The sequence below is a fragment of the Peromyscus californicus genome, unplaced genomic scaffold (genome assembly GCF_007827085.1).
Source record: "Peromyscus californicus insignis strain IS unplaced genomic scaffold, ASM782708v3 Scaffold_4__1_contigs__length_199733344, whole genome shotgun sequence".
Lineage (NCBI taxonomy): Eukaryota > Metazoa > Chordata > Mammalia > Rodentia > Cricetidae > Peromyscus > Peromyscus californicus.
In genome coordinates, this window is record NW_026294562.1 from 191,463,722 (window position 1) to 191,483,652 (window position 19,931).

General features: G+C 41.6%; 1 protein-coding gene and 1 long non-coding RNA gene across 2 annotated transcripts in view; one reads left to right on the forward strand and one right to left on the reverse strand.

Moving 5' to 3' along the window:
* LOC128125437 (uncharacterized) overlaps positions 1–10,817 on the reverse strand; it is a 28,843-nt gene extending 18,026 nt beyond the window's left edge. The window contains exon 1 of the long non-coding RNA XR_008223159.1: positions 3,625–10,817. This is a non-coding gene — a long non-coding RNA (uncharacterized LOC128125437). The remainder of the gene's footprint in view (positions 1–3,624) is intronic.
* A 1,250-nt stretch (positions 10,818–12,067) lies between these two features.
* The window catches only part of LOC128125424 (zinc finger protein 420-like), a 337,518-nt gene continuing 329,654 nt past the window's right edge, over positions 12,068–19,931 (forward strand). Inside the window, exon 1 of the mRNA XM_052762828.1 lies at positions 12,068–12,225. Within this exon, the coding sequence (XP_052618788.1) occupies positions 12,189–12,225 (37 nt within the window). The 5' untranslated portion in view covers positions 12,068–12,188. The remainder of the gene's footprint in view (positions 12,226–19,931) is intronic.

Here is a 19,931-nt window from a genome sequence, read left to right on the forward strand (position 1 = left end):
TTAATTTAAACCTAATTATTTATTGATTCCTTGGAAATTTCACATTATCTCACCAATCCCACTCACCTCCCAGTCCCTCCATATACACTGCTACCCCTGGAGTATGTTCCACCAAAAAATTAATTAAAAACTAATCAAAACAAACAAAGAAAAACCCATCCATCTGCTCCATCTTCTCAACACCCCTTCATTTATCCTAGTGGCAACAGGAACTGCAGTGTGTCACACAGTATACCCCTTTTGTCCAATCGGCTGCACCCACAGAATGTTCATTGCAATAAGTCATTGGCCTGGTTCAAGGCCTCTGGAACACCATCATCACCGGACCCTCATCAAAATTCCTCTCAGATAACCTGTTTTTGCCCTGACGCATGGAGATTCTGTGGTTATCATTCTACAGGACCAGTCTCTTTTTATACTTCAGCAAATCATAGATGGATCAGCTGTTAGGGTGGGACAATCAAAGGCACAGGATATGGGTCTGAGTGGTAGTTGATATGGTTGCTCTGGGTTATTGGGATCACCCCCTAAGGTGAGGACCAGAGCCAGATCTCCTAGGCCCATGACATTGGGGCCAGCTCTACCACACCTGCGGTGAAGGGTATCGCTCCTGAGTGCTCGGATCACCTCTCCCATGGTGGGGTAGCACCATCTCTCCTCCTATAGTGTCCAGCAAGGGACAGGGACAGCTATCCCAGGGCCAGTGAGGGACAGGCTGGCTTAGCATGGCCCTTGGATTTCAACATGAATGGTTAGACCCCCTATGGTAACACCAGGCATGAAATCAGCCCAGACCCTGGCTACTGTTGCACCAGAGACCCAGACATGGCCTATGGCAGCACCCTGGGCCAGGCCCCATGTGGATTGGCATGGTCCCTGTGACAGCAAGGCCATTGGAAACCAACATGGCACCAGGTGGTGGCCCAGACTCCTGGCATCGGCATTGCCTTTGATTGTATCAGGAGCCACAGACATCAACACAGACCCTGTTTTCAGTAGGGAAACAGACCCAGACATGGCCCTCAGCATCTATCCTATCCCAGATGACACCATGGCCCCAGTAGCAGCATGGCCCTCAGACACCAAATGGACATAGCATTCGGTCTTGACCCTAGGCATCCATTTGGCCATTGGTTGTACTGTGGGCCACAGACATCATAGACCCTGGGCATGGTAGGACCATGGATCCACACAAGGTCACAGGCAGCAGCCTAGACTCAGATGTTACTATGGCCCCTGGTAGCACCACAGGCCACACCTGATTTGTAAGGCTCCAGTGGCACTGTGGCAGTCAGACACCAACATGGCCCCAGGTATCTACATGGCCTTCAGTGGTATCTGGAGTCACTGATATCAACCAAGACCCTGGCTACAATAGGGTCACAAACCCAGACATGGCCCCTTGCAACAGCTTGGGCTGGGATGTCACCATGGCCCTGGGTGGCAGCACAGGCCAGGCCATCCAGATTAACATGGCCCTAGTGGAAGGGTGGCCCTCAGAGACCAACATGGACTCAGGTGTTTGACCTGACTCCAGTCATCCATACAGGCTTCAGTGGTTACTGAAGCCATGGACATAAACACAGATCCTGGCTGCTTCAGGACCATGGACACAGACATGGCCCCTGACAGCAGTCCAGGCCAGGATGTCAGCATGTCTCCCAGTGGCAGCACAGGCCACTCCAATCAACATGGCCCCAGTGGCAGCATGGCCCTTGGACAACAAAATGGTTACAGGTGGCAGTCCACACACCCTGGCCTTGGTGGCAACATGGGTCATGGAAGTCAACATAGACCCTGGCTGTCACAGACCCACATATGGCCATACCCAGTGGCCCAGGTCCAAAACAATTCTTTACTCCTAGTAAATAGCTATGTTTAAAAGGTGTCTTCTCTCCAGGCAGTGGTGGTGGTGCATTCCTTTAATCCTTGCACTCAGGAGGCAGAGGCAGGCTGATCTCTTCGAGTTCAAGGCCAGCATGGTCTATAGAGAGAAACCCTGCTCAACAAATGAGCAACAAGAACAAAGAAATCTCCAAGGGTATATGTGAATTCATTGTTAGATACTGAAGAATAATGGGGAAGTGTTGACTCCAAGACTACACAGAGAAACCCTGTTTTGAAAAACCAAAAACCCAAGTGTCTTCTCCAAGAACCTGAAATGCTAACAGCAACAGTAGACAGAAAACAGAAGAATACACAAAAGACATACGAACACTAATTCACTGCTGGCATGTTCTCATTCAAACATATGAAGAAATATAAAAGATGTTTGTAAGATTGCAAATAACAAAATCCTACAGGCATTTTTCATGTAAATGGAGAAAATGTTCCTAAAATTTATAAAATTATGCAAAACCATGAAAAGGTCAAGAATTTTTAGAGAAGGATCAAACTCAGAGTTAATTTTAAAATATATTAAAATTATAGCAATGCAAAAACATGGAAAATTGACATGAAGACAATACTTGGTTTATCGATGGGAAGATAATGCAAATGGAGTTTAATACTCTGCAAAAATATTAAGCAAATCTTATCAAAATTCTGTTGGCATTATTTTAGGAACTGGAGAATTTAACTTTAGATTTAGAGAACATGAAGTGACTACAAAATGCTCCAAAACTCTAAGAGCAGGAAAACCCAAAGGCATCAATTGTTCTAATCAAACATTACATTAAAATTATGATGAAAACATTTAATATTGGGGCCAGGGGAGAGGGCTCAGCAGTTAAGATCATTGGCTATTCATACAGAGGACCCAGGTTCATTTTCCAGCACTCACATGGCAGCTAACAACTGTCTATAACTCTAAGATCTGACACCCTCATACATACATGCAGGCAGAAACATCAATTCATATAAATTAAATAAATTAAAAACAATATTTAATATTCATATGAAGATGCAGTCAGTGATGTAAATGAGAGAGGGAGAGCATACTTCATGCAAAGTCAATTAAAGTTGTGTAGATGTAACTGACCTTCTTAATAAATAAGAAACACAGAACCAATGCAAAGAAGAAAGCCAAGAGGTCAGAACTAAGAGCTAAAACCTTACCCTTCCTCCTGCAGTGGTCCTACCTCTCCGAACCAGAGCTACCCCCTGTGTTAAAGTCTTTATATAGAGTTCCTGTTCTGCCTTCTCATTGGTTGTAAACCCAACCACATGACCGCCTCGTCACGGCCTGTCTGTATAGGCCTCCAGGTTTTCCATGATTGGTATTGAGATTAAAGGCATGTGTATCCAATAATGGCTGTATCCCTGAACACACAGAGACTTACCCAGCTCTGCCCACCAAGTGCTGGGATTATAAGTATACGCCACCACTGCCCTGCTTTCCTATGGCTTGCTAATAGCTCTAACCCCCGGGCAACTTTATTTATTAACATACAAACAACATTTTAATACAAATAAAATATCATCATAAAGTTGTATTTGTCTCTGAGTATTAATTCTTACATAGAGTCTTCTAATTCCTACAATAGGAATATTCTGATGTTATTCTCAGTGGAATTCTCTCGAAACATTTTCAATGAAATATGATTTTGCAAGACCAATTTCATGTCCTGTTTCTACTATCACTTGAACCCTACCCCCACCCCTTCCTCATTCCTGCTAACATACCTGGATCCTTTGCTACTGTCTCCTCTCTCTTCACCATCAAGGGCTCTTTGTTCTGCTTCACAGTTGAGCAGGACTGGCTGAGCAATCGGAGACCGGAACATGGGAAAGAGATTCTTCAGAAAGCAGAAAATAAGTTCAAGTCATTAAAGAAAGAAATTGAAGGTTTCAGAAGATGGAAATATGTCCAGTGCATGGATTGATTGGAATAATATAGGAAACATGACCATCCTAACAAAAGCAAACAACAGATTCAAATCCCAACATAATTCTTCATGTATTTCTTTTTGCTTCTGGTGTTTTAAGACAGGGTATCTCTTTGTAGCCCTGGCTATCCTGGAACTCACTTTGTAGATCAGGCTGGCCTTGAACTCAGAGATCAGCCTGCTTTACTTCCAGAGTACTGGAATTAAAGGCATGCACCACCACTGCCAGACATCTTAACAGATCTTAAAGGGACAATTTTCAGCTTCATATGGAAACACAAGAACCCAGGACAGCCAAAAAACAAACCTGAATAATAACAGAACTGTGGGATCTTGCCCTACAAAGCTACAGCAATAAAAACTGCACAGTATTGGGAAAAACAGACACACTGATCAACTGCATAGTTATTGGGCTAAAAATCAGTTAAAGAATGAAATATTGTTGGGCTCCCTGCTCCAAGATTTTAGCCTCAAATCAGATGGTTTCATTGATATAACATACAGAGAGACAGAATGAAGTACTTTGGAGATTGCAGAAGACAGAACAGAACTGTGCTATAAAATTGTGTAAGTGACACATATTCTCCCAACTGTGCTGCATCAGTGAATGACAACTGAACTCATGGTTGGACCCTTATGATTCAATGTCTGGGAAAAATTTATTTCTCTACACAAAAATGTAATGATTTATTAGAAAAAAACTTCACAAAAGACTGCTTTTCCCTTCACTGTATAGAATGCCTTTTCCAAAGCCCCACATCCCATGGTGCTGTAATTCAAACTAAATCCTTGCTTTTATCAGGGAGGGCTGGTGTTCTAATCCATTCATTGCTCAGAATTCCCATATCTCAACTTCTCAGCCTCTCCTTGCACAAATTCTGTGGTTTGGGCTCACGTGTTACACACATGCAAACCAGAAAGAACTAGTAAATAGAGTGAAATTCCAGGTCTGATATAGGGTGTCCACAATCAGCTCAAGGATCTTCAGGAATGGTTTCATGCAATTGAGCCTTGCTTAGGGATTATTTTGAACACAACTTAGTCTATAGAGAACTTATTATTATAAACACTCTTTAGAAGACAAAAATGTTTATTTATCCCTAAGTTGAGAAAAACTTCATTTAGTTATTTTTTCTTTTGGTATTTTCACCTTAAAGGGACATCATGAACTTCATTAATTTTTAAAATATAGCATTTTCTATTTTCCCTTTTATTAAAAATAGATACTTTTCTCAGGCAATATTTTCTGATTATAGTTTCTCCTCCCTCTACTCCTCCCAGGTCCTCTCCACCTTTCATCCCATCCAGATCAACTCCCTTTCTGTCTCTCATTAAAAAAGAATGGGCTTATAAAAGGCAATAACAAAACTTAGCAAAATAAAATATAATAAGCTAAAACAAAACCACCACTTCAAAGTTGGATGTGGTAAATAAACCACAACAACAAAAGAGCCCCAAGAGAAAGCACAAGAATTTGAGAGCCACTGGTTCACACACTCAGGAGTCCCATAAAAACACTAAATTGAAAGCTACAACATATACATAGCAGATCTGATGAAGATCTATGTTGGACCTCTGCTTGCTGCTTCATTCTCTGTGAGTTCATATGGCCTTTGCTCAGTTTATTTAAAGATCTTGTTTTCCTGGTATCCTCCATCCCTTCTGTCTCTTATATTCTTTCTACCTCCTCTTCTCTGAGGTTCCCTGGGCTTTGAGAGGTGGGATTTGCAGGAGACAACCCATTTAGAGCTCTGTGTTCCAAGATCTCTCTTCTCTGCTTAAGGTATAGCTATTAGTCTCTCTATTTGTTCCCATATGCTGCAGGAGGAAGCTTCTCAGATGATGGCTGAATACAGTACAGATCTATCAGTACAGCAACATATCATTAGGAGTTATTTTGTTGTTGTTGTTTAGACCAGAAGTGTTTTGGTTTTTACCATAGGTCTCTAGCTATGTGGACTCTGGTTCTTGGTCATCTGAGCAGTGTCAGGTATGGATTCAGTTTCCTGAGTTTGGGCCCTAAGTCACTTCAGACATTGGTTGGTTTCTTCTACAAGCTTTGTGCCACTGTTGCTCAAGCACAGTTAGCAGGCAGAACAGATTGTCGATCAAAGGCTTTGTGGTTGGTTCAGTGTTCATATTTCTGTTCCAGTAGCCTGTAATGTACCTTAACCATAGCAAGAACACTAGAACATAGTGGTGCAGGTTCTATGAAGGCACCCACTTGACCTCTCCATGTTCAATGTGTTGTGTAGATCTTATCTTCAGCATTGAGTCCTTTCTTGTTTGTGGAGAGCAACCTATTCTCTTGCTAATAGCCTAGATTGTTTGGGAATTTCCGTGGGACCCCTTTAGCCAACAATTCAGTGTAGTGTATATGATAGTTGTATTTCTAGTTTGGTGAGAAATGTGTAGACTGTTTTCCAAAGTGGCCTCTCTAGTTTACACTCTCACAAGCAGTGTATAATACTGTCACATTCATCATATTCATGTCAGAATTTGTTATTTATCCTGGTGATGGCCATTCTGACTGGGGTGAGTTGGAATCTTAAAGGAGATTTACTGTGCATCTCCCTATTAGCTGGGCATATAGAACTTGTTGCCAACATGAAATGAGAAGTGTAGCTAGAGTTTTCCTGCCTGGCCCACAGTCAGGACAAATCTCTCTCACCTGCCAGTCCCACAGCCGCTCAAACCCGACCAAGTAAACACAGACATTTATATTGGTTACAAACTGTATGGCCGTGGCAGGCTTCTTGCTAACTGTTCTTACAGCTTAATTAATCCATTTCCATTAATCTATACCTTGCCACATGGCTCGTGGTTTACCTGCATCTTCACATGCTGTTTCTCATCATGGCGGCTGGCAGTGTCTCTCTGACTCAGCCTTCCACTTCCCAGCTTTATTCTCCTCCTTGTCCCGCCTATACTTCCTGCCTGGTCACGGGCCAATCAGTGATTTATTTGCCAACCAATCAGAGCAGCACATTTGCCATACAGAACATCCCACAGCACTTCCCCCCCCCCTTTTTTTTTTCAAAAAGGAAGGTTTTAACTTTAACAAAGTAAAATTACATATAATTTGGGAATTTGGGCGTAGCTTCTCTTACTACTTCCTGCTGGAGGGGGGCGTTGTATCTTATGGGGACACAAAGAATATTTTAGGATTATGGAGTAGTCCGTGAGGGTATATCGTCTGAGCCAGTTGCCTTGAAACCATTCTGGATGTTGGATCATCTGGGCCATGGTGTCATCGGACACCTTTCAGGGGGTCTTGGCTGGTCAAACCTGATGTATCTTAATCTGGAACAAATCCATAGCCTCTGGCTTTCTGTGGAAACAAAAGCAGAGTCTCCTTTCCAAAGCAACATATCCTTATATCCAAACTTTGAAGTCAAGGTACCTTTAAAATATACATTTTGGCATAACTCAACAACTTTTACAATCAAATGTTTTTCTGCAGTTAAAAATCCCAAAGACAACACAATCCAGATTCTCTGTGTAATATTCATCTTTACGTGGCTTATTTTATATTAATTTTACTGTCTCTTTAAAGACTTTATTTTTTAAAACTATGTATTTGTTTATATAACTGTATATATCACCTTTTTTGTCTCTTTCAAGCCTATGTATATTTTACACACATTGTAAACTATTACATCTGAATCTGTCTTATTGTGAATCTATTGCCTTAAACTGCAGCAGCTGTGGCTGCTGGCTCCGCCCACCTCAGCTTCTCAACATGGCGGTGGTTTACCACCAGCTCTGGGAGCTATCGTGGGTCTATGCTTTTATCCAAGCAGTGTGTAGCCCAGAAACCTCTTTTTTTTTTTGTTTTGTACTAGAAAAGGCTAAATCCACCATGCAGCTTAATGTGCCACTTGCAGAGGCCTCACTCCCGCCATAGGCAGGTTGAGCGTGCACGCTAGGAACCCACCAGTAGCTCAAATCGACAGCTGCCGCTCATTTGAGAGAGACAATTAGGAAGCTGTTTTTAGCTCCGTTTTAGAATCTTTTTTCTCAGTTTTTAGGTGGAAACTCTTGCCACCACGTTGGACGCCATTTGTAGCTAGAGTTTTCCTGCCTGGCCCACAGTCAGGACAAATCTCTCTCACCTGCCAGTCCCACAGCCGCTCAAACCCGACCAAGTAAACACAGAGACTTATATTGGTTACAAACTGTATGGCCGTGGCAGGCTTCTTGCTAACTGTTCTTACAGCTTAATTAATCCATTTCCATTAACCTATACCTTGCCACATGGCTCGTGGGTTTACCTGCATCTTCACATGCTGTTTCTCATCATGGCGGCTGGCAGTGTCTCTCTGACTCAGCCTTCCACTTCCCAGCTTTATTCTCCTCCTTGTCCCGCCTATACTTCCTGCCTGGTCACGGGCCAATCAGTGATTTATTTGCCAACCAATCAGAGCAGCACATTTGCCATACAGAACATCTCACAGCAGAGAAGTACCCAACTAACTGCAAGGCCTAATCAGTAGACGTGAGTATACAAGCGCAGCTGATGCCTACTGACTTTAAATACTGCTAGCAACTATATTGGAAACTCTAAAATAAATGGGTAAATATCCTGATTTATAACACATACCAAAATTACACCAACATGAAATACTGGATAATTAAGCAGCATCAACAGTGAAGCAGCAATTAATGCTCCTCATTCAAAAAAAGACAGAGAAGTAGATTGATTCATCACAGAATTATGTCAGAATTTCAAAGAATAATTGATACTGAAGCTACTTAAAGTATCCCTTGATGTAAAAATAAGGAAAGGCTTCCAGACTCTTTTTGAAGCTAGTGTTACCTGATTCCAAACCAGATAAAGACATGAAAATGAAATTGCACACTGTTGTGGTCATTTTAATTATTAAGATTATTATTGTTGTTGTTATTTGATGTTTACCTGGAATAGTTCTTATTATACACACTCTCATCCCCAACTCCCTATAATCCTGTTCCATAGTTCCAACTAATCTCTCTCTGTGTCTCTCCCTCATGTTCACTTCTATTCATTTTGGTTTTGACCCACCAAGATTAACCAGGACCATATGTGAAAATGTGGGTTTGGGATTTTATGTGTCAGAAGATTCCAGAGAGGAGACACAATTAAGACAGTGATTCTCCGTTCCTAAAATCTGTCCATAGTCACAGCTGAGAGATAAAGGATGGGGTCCTGTGAGTCTCTCCCCTTCCTAAACTGATTGTGGCTATGGCTGGTCTTGAGTGAGGCCAGTGCAGATGAATACATTTGCTCTGGATTACTGATTACTATAGTTGTGTGGAGTCTGGAGATATTGGAAGGTTATGCCCATCCCCCTCTTCCCCTATTTCCTTCCCACCTCCTCTTCCTCAATATTCCCAGAGCCATAGATGACATGCTGTAACTGACTTGTTTAGGGCTGTGGCCATACACATTGCTTATTTTCTGCATCTTGGACAGCCAAAAAGTTTCTACGTTCACCACTGAGTTTTCAAAAGGAATTTTCTATGCTTTATATAAAAGCACCTTTAGCATGCTTTCCAGGAGACAAACTTGTTTCTGTTAGTAAATCCACAACTTCACCATTTATCAGTGAAAGCAGGATGAATTCAGCACTAGCTGTTAATGGACTGACTGACCACTGACTTCCTGAGATATCCATTTCCTTTCAAAATCCTGGGTTCTTCAAATGTCTTTCCCCAAGTCAATATTGCTAATAGTGTAATTCTGGATATTTGACCAGCAATAGTGGAGGTCTGTGAAGGATAAAGATGGCTTTTTAGTGAGACTTCATTTGCATAGTGGTGGAAATGATTATCCAGCTTCTCAGTAAAGCTCTCCAGAGTAAGTTACTGTTTCAAAAATTTAGAATATTTCATATAAGAGTAGAATGTGCAGTTGGGATTTCACTTTAACCTTTATTATTTTCTTTGACTGAGCCATCCAGCTCCTCTGCCTTGTTTCAAGCCTAATATTCTGTCTCCTACCTGATTGACCTTTTTGAGTTATTATTAGGCTTATTGCATTTTTCATTTCTTGTCTCATTTCAGTTTGGGATTTTTTGTTTTGTGTACTTAACTATTTAATGAATTCATTTTTCATGACCTTCATTGTCCTCATTTCCTACAGGCATTATTAGCTAGTGTTTTCTTGCCCACGAATCATTTTGTTCCTTTCCTGTTTGAGTTGATTCCCATGCTTTATATGCTTTTACCTCCTTGAACATGACTCATCTTTTTGAGTTCTGTGTATTGGATATCGTTTAAATTGCTCTCCTTAGGGGTTACAGATATGGCTTGTTATTTGAGGCAAATGCCTTTTATCTTAGTTTATATTAATTTATTGAGAATGGGTTATGTTGAGAAAGGAATTTGAGAATCAGAATTTAGGGTGTTGTCTTTTGCTGTGCGTTTTTAATCCAGGGAGGCTGCTATTCCAAGAAAAGCTAGGTGGGATAATTTGTATCTCATGGGGTCAGAACACAGGGTTAGAAACCGGAGTGCAGCGTCCTCCTAGATCCAGTTCTAGTTCAGGCTGGCAGCGAGCATGTGGGGAGACTGTGCAAAGAGGGTCCAGGGCAGCCTGACAGCTGGAGCTATGTAGAAGGCAGCCTGAGACTGAGTGGAAGGGACAGATCCCCAATGGGCGGGGACACCTGTCTGATCACTGGAGTTTAGGTGGGGCGCTGGAGAGGTTGTAAATTAAGAAAAAGAGCCCCGGAAGGCGGGTTTAGAGGAAACGCATGACTGGAAGCGGGGTGTATTGGGCGGGATCAGGAGGTGCCGCTCCAAAGAACTAGGCTGAAGTGCTAGGAAATTTCACCATTCCCCGTTTGACTCTGGGAGTACAGAGGTCCAGAACTGCATAAGAAAGACCCGGCCGGGTATTCGGGACCTGAAACTCCCGGGAGCCGCAGTCGCCGCGCGGGGCGGCCTGGGAAAGTCACCAGTCAGCAGCGCAGTGGCGGGAACCGCAGCCCGGCGGCCCTGGAACCTCCCAGGTCAGAGGAGCTGCGGGGCTGGGACACGGGAGGGAAGAAGGGACCGGGGTGTGCTCGCCGAGGCTGCTCAGAAGGACACTGTCAGCCTCCGCTGGCTTACCAGGGGGCAGTGACGGAGGCGGCGGCCAGGTGCGGTCATTTCCACTCACCATAAGCTGAGTGCTTTCCTATGTGCCACGTGCACCCCTCAAATGTGTTAGTCCATCACAGATCTCTTGCTCCTCGCTTGCTCTGTTACCTATTCTCTGTCTGTCTGTCTGTCTGCCTGCCTGCCTCTCTCATGTCCCCACTCCGAGATGGCCTTTCGCTCTTTTGCTCATCCTCCTCCCTAATAAACCTCTTGCACTAGACCTGTTGCATGTGGCATGCTCTCTTAGCGGCCCACCCTAGTCGGCTACCAGAGGTACCCCGTTTTCCACCGCTTTATTCTTACAGACACAGCTTTCCAAATCTGTTGATCTTTCGGATGTCGGTAAGTTGGAGATCCCAGGAAGTGGATCTTACAATGATTTTTTTTTTCTTTTCACTTATCTTACTGTCTCCAGACTGTCATAAAATAATTCTTAAAATAATCTAGTAGAGTATTTGCATCGTCTGTTGTTTGCAAACAGGGTCCTTTGCTATTATGGCAGTTTCAAAGCTCCTGGAATAAAATTCACCCATGCTTTCTAACTCTCCATTTTTACAACTTTCTTCTTCGTGAGAGTGACCTTTGACCCCGAGACTAGGCATCCTCAGACAGCCCAATATGCATGTTGTTCGAGTCTATCCACACCACACTATTTTAAAGTTAGTAAACTCACTTTAGATGAAAACAAAATTATAAAACATCTTTTGAATATTTTTGATCATTCACCTGTATCAGAAAAATGTTTCCTTGATTGAAGAAAAGAACTCTGCCCATGTACAAGTGCCAAACTGTTGATTTTTACTTTAGAGTTTGTTGACATTCAGTGCAGTGACTATGGACTTTTTATAGGAGGAGTGGGAATGACTTGACCCTGCTCCCAGGGCAATTTGCAGAGATCTCCTTTGTCGAACTGCAGTAGTCTGGATTCCGAGGGTGAGAATAATCTTTTGCCAACTCCTTGCTCCTGCCCAGGGTTCCTGGGAAAACTACTCTGCGTGGGTGTGAGCTGTGTGTGAATGAGTCTCACATCTCACAGAGTAAACTGAAACCCTTAGAGAAAGAGACATTTTTCTTGATGTTTTCTCTCTCCTTCATACTTATCTTTTTGTCAGGTGTTAGCGAATTTTCTTTTTGTTCCATGCAGAGTTCCAGGTGCTTTCTGAAGACTTTCTTCTACGCAGGCTCACATTGCTCAGTCAGTCCTGCTCACCTGTGCATCAGTACAAAGAGCCCTGGATGGAGAAGAGAGAGGAGACAGTAGCAAAGGATCCAGGTGTGCTAGAGGAGTTTAGAAAGGGGTGAAGAGATGAGGAAGGGCTCAAGTGACAGTAGCACCAGAACATGATATTGGTTTTGCCACATTCTATTTCATTCTAATTGAGTCTTGAGAATTTCTCTGAGAATAATCTCAAGATTGTCATATTGTAGGCGTTTGATGACTGTATGTGGAAGTATTAATACTTACAGGCAAATCCAGTTTTCTTTGACTTTTCATCAGTTATTCTGCCCCCCTTCTATTCACATTGGTGGTTGTGTTTTTATACTGATATAAAGTGGTTTCATTGCTATAATTTTAATATGGTGTTTTGTTAGAACCATTGAAGCGTCTTGGTTTGGAGATGCACACAGTTTGTGGAGCATCTCATTGTCCCTTCAGGTTCTGTGTCTTTTAGGGTTAATTTCTCTATTTTCTAAAGTAATGTCAGCAGGATTTTGATAATATTTGCTTAATATCTTTGCCGAGTATTAAACTCTGTCTACATTGTTTTCCCTTTGATATCCTGTTGTGTGTTTTCAACACTCCACAGTTTGCATCACTACAGTTTTTATGTATTTTGAAAGGGCCACTGGGTTTGATCCTTCTCTCATAATTTTTTGAATTCTGTGGTTTCTCACAATTTTATAAATCTTAGGAAAATTATTCATTTATACAAAAAATGCCTGTCAGATCTTGGTACAAATTTTTTAGCATCTTTACAGAACATAAACATCCTTTTTTATTTCTTCACATATTTTCATGAGGACATGATATGCAAATTCGCATATCAAATGTAAAGCAAAGAGAGGCAGATCGAAAAGAGACTGCTGGTCCTTGGGTGGGACAGTCAGGTGATGAATGCTGCTACGCTCTGGTGATGCCAGGGAGTACTCACAAACTGTGTCCTTGGGGGGTCTCTGTTCGTGCACCAGCCCTGAGGTATTCATTTTCCTTGTGGTCTGTTGTTTTCCAGGCTACGAGGACAAAGAGAACAGAAGCATCTAGCAGGGTTCAGAAGGCTGTGAATATGATGGAAATAGCCTTCTGGGAGTCAGCTTCAGTGAGGCAGCTCAGCTCTATTTCAGAGTAAGCGAAATATATTTACATAAGATTGGGACAGCAGCTGAGGCATTACCTAGTTTGCATTTGGCAGTAAAGTCCTACCGTATAGCTGAAGCACAATATTTATCATACGGACAGGATGGGGGAGCATTTGCAGGGAACCATGTCAAAGGTCATACTTAGGTTAGGCTTCCAGGCTCAGCAACAGCTTCCAAATAAGGTCAGGCAGAGATCAGGAAGCTTTGCTTGAGGAAGGGAGTCCTCCGGTTGGCGCCAAGCTAAGAAGCTGTCTGGACATGGTGGACTACAAACTTAAGCAACAGAGCCCTCCAACAAGGCAGAATTTCTGGGGAGAGAGAGGAATGCTGGGAAGAAGAAAGGCAGATCTGTCAGCCAGCCATGGAGGAAGCAGGATGTACAGTATGGAAGAGAGGTAACAATACGCATTTGAGAACATAGATTAATAGAAATGGATTCATTTAAGTTACAAGAGGTAGTGGGACAAGCCTAAGCTAAGACCAAGCTTTCATAATACTCAGTCTTCATGTCATTATTTGGAGGCTGGCAATCCAACAAAAGTTTGACATGTCCTGTTACTATTGGTGCCCAACATGTGGCATGTATATCTGCATGGGGCCTGAAAAAGCTGAAAAGTGTTCCAAACGCAGAGTCAGATGTGGCTTCCTGGATACCACCATCTCTTGGGTTGGTCCAGTGCATACAGATGTGACTCCTTTAAGATGCCCTGCTGTGCAGCTGAGCTCTTGAATGGCTCAATACTACTAGATTGAATGAAATACTGGATAGAAACACCTGCTATAGCTCATGCCCAACAGCTTCCCAGAGCTGGGGCAGGTTCACGTGGCTTCCAGGCAATACCTGCTGGTGTAAGGCTCGGCTCTCACTGACCCAGAGGTAGAAGAGCCAGCCACTAGTGCCATGTGCTAAGTGAAGCCATGCCATTTAGGGTTTGGTTCACAATAAACCAGGTCCAGGCAGAGAAAACCTCTGAAATTACAGTATGCTTGCAACTGTGCTTATGCGCAGAATGATGAAAAGAAAATGGGCAGAGCCAATCACAGGGGGAAAAAAATAATAAAGTAAAATCTTTAAAGGGAGAGTAAAGCAATATAAAAAGAATAAGCCACATAAGGATGGGAAATATTAACACAGAGTTTGGAACTTACATGGTGTTGTGTGAATTTTGAATTTATTGAATACTAATGAACAGAGAACCACAGCTGCTAAGAGAGATTGGGTTGTGGAAGGGACTGCTGAATGAAACCACTCCATATATTTTAAGGATGTCTGAACTTAAGAATGGAAGTCAGGAAATGCATTGTGTTGGGGGACAGGTTATACCTTTGTTTACACAGGAAACAAAAAGCTGTGGATTCCTTCAAAATTAATAAAGATCAGATTTGCCCAGGTGAGAACTCCTGAAAATCTTAGATACAAACATGAAGAAGAAAAAAAAAACAGGAAAAACTACAGGACAGGTGAAATGTATGGTTCTCCCTCTGCATGGGAACAGCTCTAAGACTGGATGAGACACGGTAAATTTTGTTGGCTCTAGAGTCCTGACCTTATTACATTCCATCCTTTCATATGACATGGATAGACATTTATATTACAGTTTGGTTATGCAATCCAGATGGACTTATAAAGCCTATAGACGCCTTTTACCTGCTCAAACATAGAACAGAGAATCACCTTTAGCTGATTTGTGCATACCACATATTCCATACTTATGTTAATGCAGATATGTATGTTACCTTTAAAAGTTTGGGTGTTTTCAGAACAAAATGACCAAACACCAATAAAGACAACTAGCCCAGCTGATCCAGGCTCTCAGAATGCCTGTGTTGCAGTTTCCTCAAAAATCTGCATCCAGGACAACTTCAAAGAAGCTAGCAAAGATGATCCAGTCTAATAGACTGCTTCAGCCCAGCCAGGACTTCAGATATGATCTGCACTTACCCATCACACAGGGACTGAACAACAAATGATACAGTTAGCTCTCCCAGGAACTGGCCATTGTCTTAATTTTCTCAGAGTCTCCTAAAGCTGCCATCACCCCCAGACAGCAGGAAGTAATTTTAAGAACAAGATGCCCACATTCTCAAGAGGTGGGGTAGGTAGTTTTTCGTGATTTGGTGGGTTGTGGATTTTTGGCATTGTTTAGGGTGTTTGTTTGCAAGTTGTTATTAGTCATAGTAAGGGAAGAAACTAAGCAAGAGAGGTTGGATTCAGGTATTTCTGAAAAGAAAAATGTGAATGATAGGATAAGATGGTAGATTATTGAATCTACTTTTAAACCAAAAAGAAACTACTAGTTTCAAATATTTTACATTGGTATGGATTTTGGTATACAAATTTAAGATTATTTTTGTTACAACATACAGTATATATGTTTCTACTCTTGTTTAAGGTATTGTACTTATGTAGCTCTGCTGTGGGATGGTCTGTATGTCAAATGTGTTGCTGATTGGTCAATAAATAAATCACTGATTGGCCAGTGGCCAGGCAGGAAGTATAGGCAGGGCTAACAGAGAGGAGAATTGAGAGAACAGGAAGCTGGGTGAGGGAGACACTGCCAGTCGCCACCATGACAAGCCGTGTGTGAAGATGCCGGTAAGCCACGAGCCATGTAGCAAGGTATAGATTAATAGAAATGGATTAATTTAAGCTGTAAGAAAAGTGAGCAAGAAGCCTGCCACAGCCATACAGTTTGTAAGCAATATAAGTCTCTGTGTTTACTTGGTTGGGTCTGAGTGGCTGTGGGACTGGCAGGTGAGAGAGATTTGCACTGACCGTGGGCCAGGCAGGAAAACTCCATCTACAAATGGCACCCAACGTGTTGGCAAGAGTTTCCACCTAAAACCTGAGTAAAAAGATTCTAAAACGGAGCTAAAAACAGCTCCTAGTTGTCTCTTTTAAGCTAGCAGCAGCCTGTGTGTTTGAGCTACTATGGCAGGTTCCTGGCATGCACGTTCGACCTGCAGTATGGCGGGAATGAGGCCTCTGCAAGTGGCACATTAAGCTGTGTGGTGGATTTAGCCTTTGCTAGTACAAAACAAAAAAAAAAGAGTTTTCTGGCCTACACGCTGCTTTGATAGAAGCATAGACCCACTATTTCTGAGAGTTGATGGCTCCCAGAGCTGGCGGAAAACGTATCACCGCCATGTTGGGAAGCTGAAGTGGGCGGAGCCAGCAGTGCCAGCGCCCTTTCAGGCTTAGAATGCTGCAGTTTAAAGCAATAGGCCCAAGCTAATATAAAAAAATAAGCCATGTAAAGATGGCTACCACACAGAGAATCTGGATTATGTTCTCTTTGATATTCGTAACTAAAGAAAAACATTTGATTGCAAAAGCTGTTAAGTTATACCAAAATGTATATTTTAAAGGTACCTTGACTTCAAAATTTTTATGTAAGGATATGTTGCTTTGGAAAGGAGGCTCTGCTTTTGTTTCCACAGAAAGCCAGAGGCTATGGATTTGTTCCAGATTAAGATACATCAGGTTTGACCAGCCAAAACCCCCTGAAAGGTGACACCAAGGCCCAGATGATCTAACATCCAGAATGGTTTGAAGGCAACTGGCTCAGACAATACAGCCTCATGGACTATTCCATAATCCTAAAATTTTCTTTGTGTCCCCATAAGATACAGCGCCCTCCTCCAGCAGGAAGTAGTAAGAGAAGCTACGCCCAAATTCCCAAATATACCAAGCTGACTTTGGAAATGTGTAAAGGTTAAAACCTTCCTTTTTAAGAAAAGAAAAGGGGAAGTGCTGTGGGATGATCTGTATGTCAAATGTGTTGCTGATTGGTCAATAAATAAATCACTGATTGGCCAGTGGCCAGGCAGGAAGTATAGGCGGGGCTAACAGAGAGGAGAATTGAGAGAACAGGAAGCTGGGTGAGGGAGACACTGCCAGCCGCCACCATGACAAGCCACGTGTGAAGATGCCGGTAAGCCACGAGCCATGTGGCAAGGTATAGATTAATAGAAATGGATTAATTTAAGCTGTAAGAAAAGTGAGCAAGAAGCCTGCCACAGCCATACAGTTTGTAAGCAATATAAGTCTCTGTGTTTACTTGGTTGGGTCTGAGTGGCTGTGGGACTGGCAGGTGAGAGAGATTTGCACTGACCGTGGGCCAGGCAGGAAAACTCCATCTACATAGCTCACTTAAAAATGTAAAGTTCTAGTCCTTGAGAGCTATTATTACAAACTGTTTAGAATAATTAAGAAATGAAGGTAAGTAGTTAGTCATTGATAACAATCAAACTTGTAGTCAAGTATGTTTTCAAGGTCAAATAGAGATGTATTTTAGATAGATTGTCTTCAAACACTTCAGTGACCTAGAGAATATGACATTTAAGGTGTTTTAATAGCATAATGCTTTTCACGACAGTGAGACATGTCTGCTCCTGGCAGCACCAATATACTTCAAAGAACCTCGATATAGAGTTCTCTTCCATTAGCGGCAAAGTTAGCCACTGGGCAATAAACTGCCCATGCCTCAACTGCTGACAGTATGTCGTCCAAATTTGGCAAGCAGGGCACAAAAGAAGGCAACTGCTGAACTTTGCCAAGACAAAGTAGGACAGTCCTTCACAGAAAAATCTGTCAGATATCCTAGGCCTGTAGGCTGAAGATGGATGTCCCAAGGTTGCAGAGGAATTTTGGGTGACTATACAGGCAGCCATCTGTCTCTGGGATTTCTATAGTTTTGGAAGTTGTTTGCTCTGCCCTTCCTGTTTACTCAGGTAATATTTTATTTTTCTTGAGTCTTAATGAGGTTGAAGACTAAGTAGTTATATTGTTTGCTTTGTTACCAAGTTCAGAAAAGAAACTTACAAAAGAGATATAAAGTTTATAAGGTGGAGAGACAAAAACATTAAAATGTTTTAAGTTCTAAAGGATATTTATGTTCTAAAAGGATATTTTTAGACTGTTAATACAAGTTACAATAGAAAGTATTTAGGGATAAAACTTTGGATTCATCAAGATAGGATAAATAATATTGTCTCCAAGTTTGCCAAATAGAAATGGACTGGAAATTTTTAATGTGATTCATTCCTGGTAATTGTTATTATATATAGTTTTACTATGTTGGAGTTAAAAGTTTCCCTTTGATTTAGACAAAATTGGGGAAATGTAGGATATTTGTTTACACCACATGAAGATATATGTCTATGTTTTGCCTCACCTTCTAAGACACCTGATTGGTTTAATAAGAAGCTGAATGGCTAATAGCTATGAAGGAGAGAATAAATAGGATTTCTAGGGAGAGAGAGAGGAAAACTGGGAAGAAGAAAGAAATTGAGTTAGCAGGACATGTGGTATGGAGAAGAGGTAACGAGCCATTTGGCAGAATGTAAATTAATATAAATGGATTAATTTAAGTTGTAAGTTCTAGTTGGTAACAAGCCTAAGCTAAAGCCAAGCTTAAGTCTCTGTCATTATTTGGGGCCTGGCACTCCAAAGAAAGTCTGACAAGAAAAATTCAATACATGTGCCCTCTGAATTTTCATATTTGACACACTGAAAATTTTCTAAGTTCTTCTTGCTCTTTGTAAGCACTGATGTACTGTGTAGTGTTAGTATGGATGGAGTGGACACCCTTGTCTCTTCTGATAAGAGTAAAATGATGGCAACTCCCTTCACTTTGTGTGATGTTAGGCTTAGGGTTCTGGTTGTCATCTTCATTATGCTGAGGTATGTCCCTTCTGTTCTCACATTCCTCAGAGCTTTTATAGTGGCTAATTGTGATACTTTGGCACAGGCCTTTCACAGATATATTGACATGGTTGTGCGCCTTCTCTCACTGATTGTACATCTTTTTTGCCTTAAATTGGTTAGTTTGTGGGTGTTGAAACATTCTTCCATTCCTGACATGAAAACAACTTGTGATCTGTTTCTTTATCCATTAGAGAGAATCTATCAATATACATCCTTGTAACTGATCTGTGATTTTTTTTCTTTTGCAAATATTTTTTTACCCTCATCTGCTTTTTGTATCAAGGTAAAGCCAGCTTTCTGTGATCACTGTCTAGCATTCCCTTTTCTCTCAGTTATTGGCAATATTCTCTGTGGAGGATAAGTATAGATTTGTCTAAGGTAATGAGTTCAGCACTGAAACTTTACAGTCCTGAGGTCATGCTAGAGGAAACTTTGACTGCATCTGTCTCAGCATTTCCTTATTGAAGGTTGGTTTGTTCACTTGTTTCTAGGAAATTATTTTCATCTTGAATTTCTCACCTATTGCTTCATTGTAGATGACAGAGCTAAAGCTGATTTTCTTTTTATCATCTGAATATTCTTGGTGATATTATTAGCATCCTTATTCATTTAGTTATCCTACTTCTGGCTTAGCTCATTGAGTACCTCTTGAAATCTTAGAATGATAAATACCCATATTTGATTCTGAGAGATTTCGGTACTTTATTTATCTAGATTCTTTGAACAGTTTTTTTACTGTTATTTAAATTTGATGGTCACATGGAACGATGGTAGTATTAAATGACATGTGCTGTCCCATTGTCACTCTAAAGTACTTGAGCAGAGGCATGGAAAGAAACTATCCATATGTCTATTGAATGTTAAGAAAGCTAACATCAATCTAATATATATAAGTTATTATGTATATACTG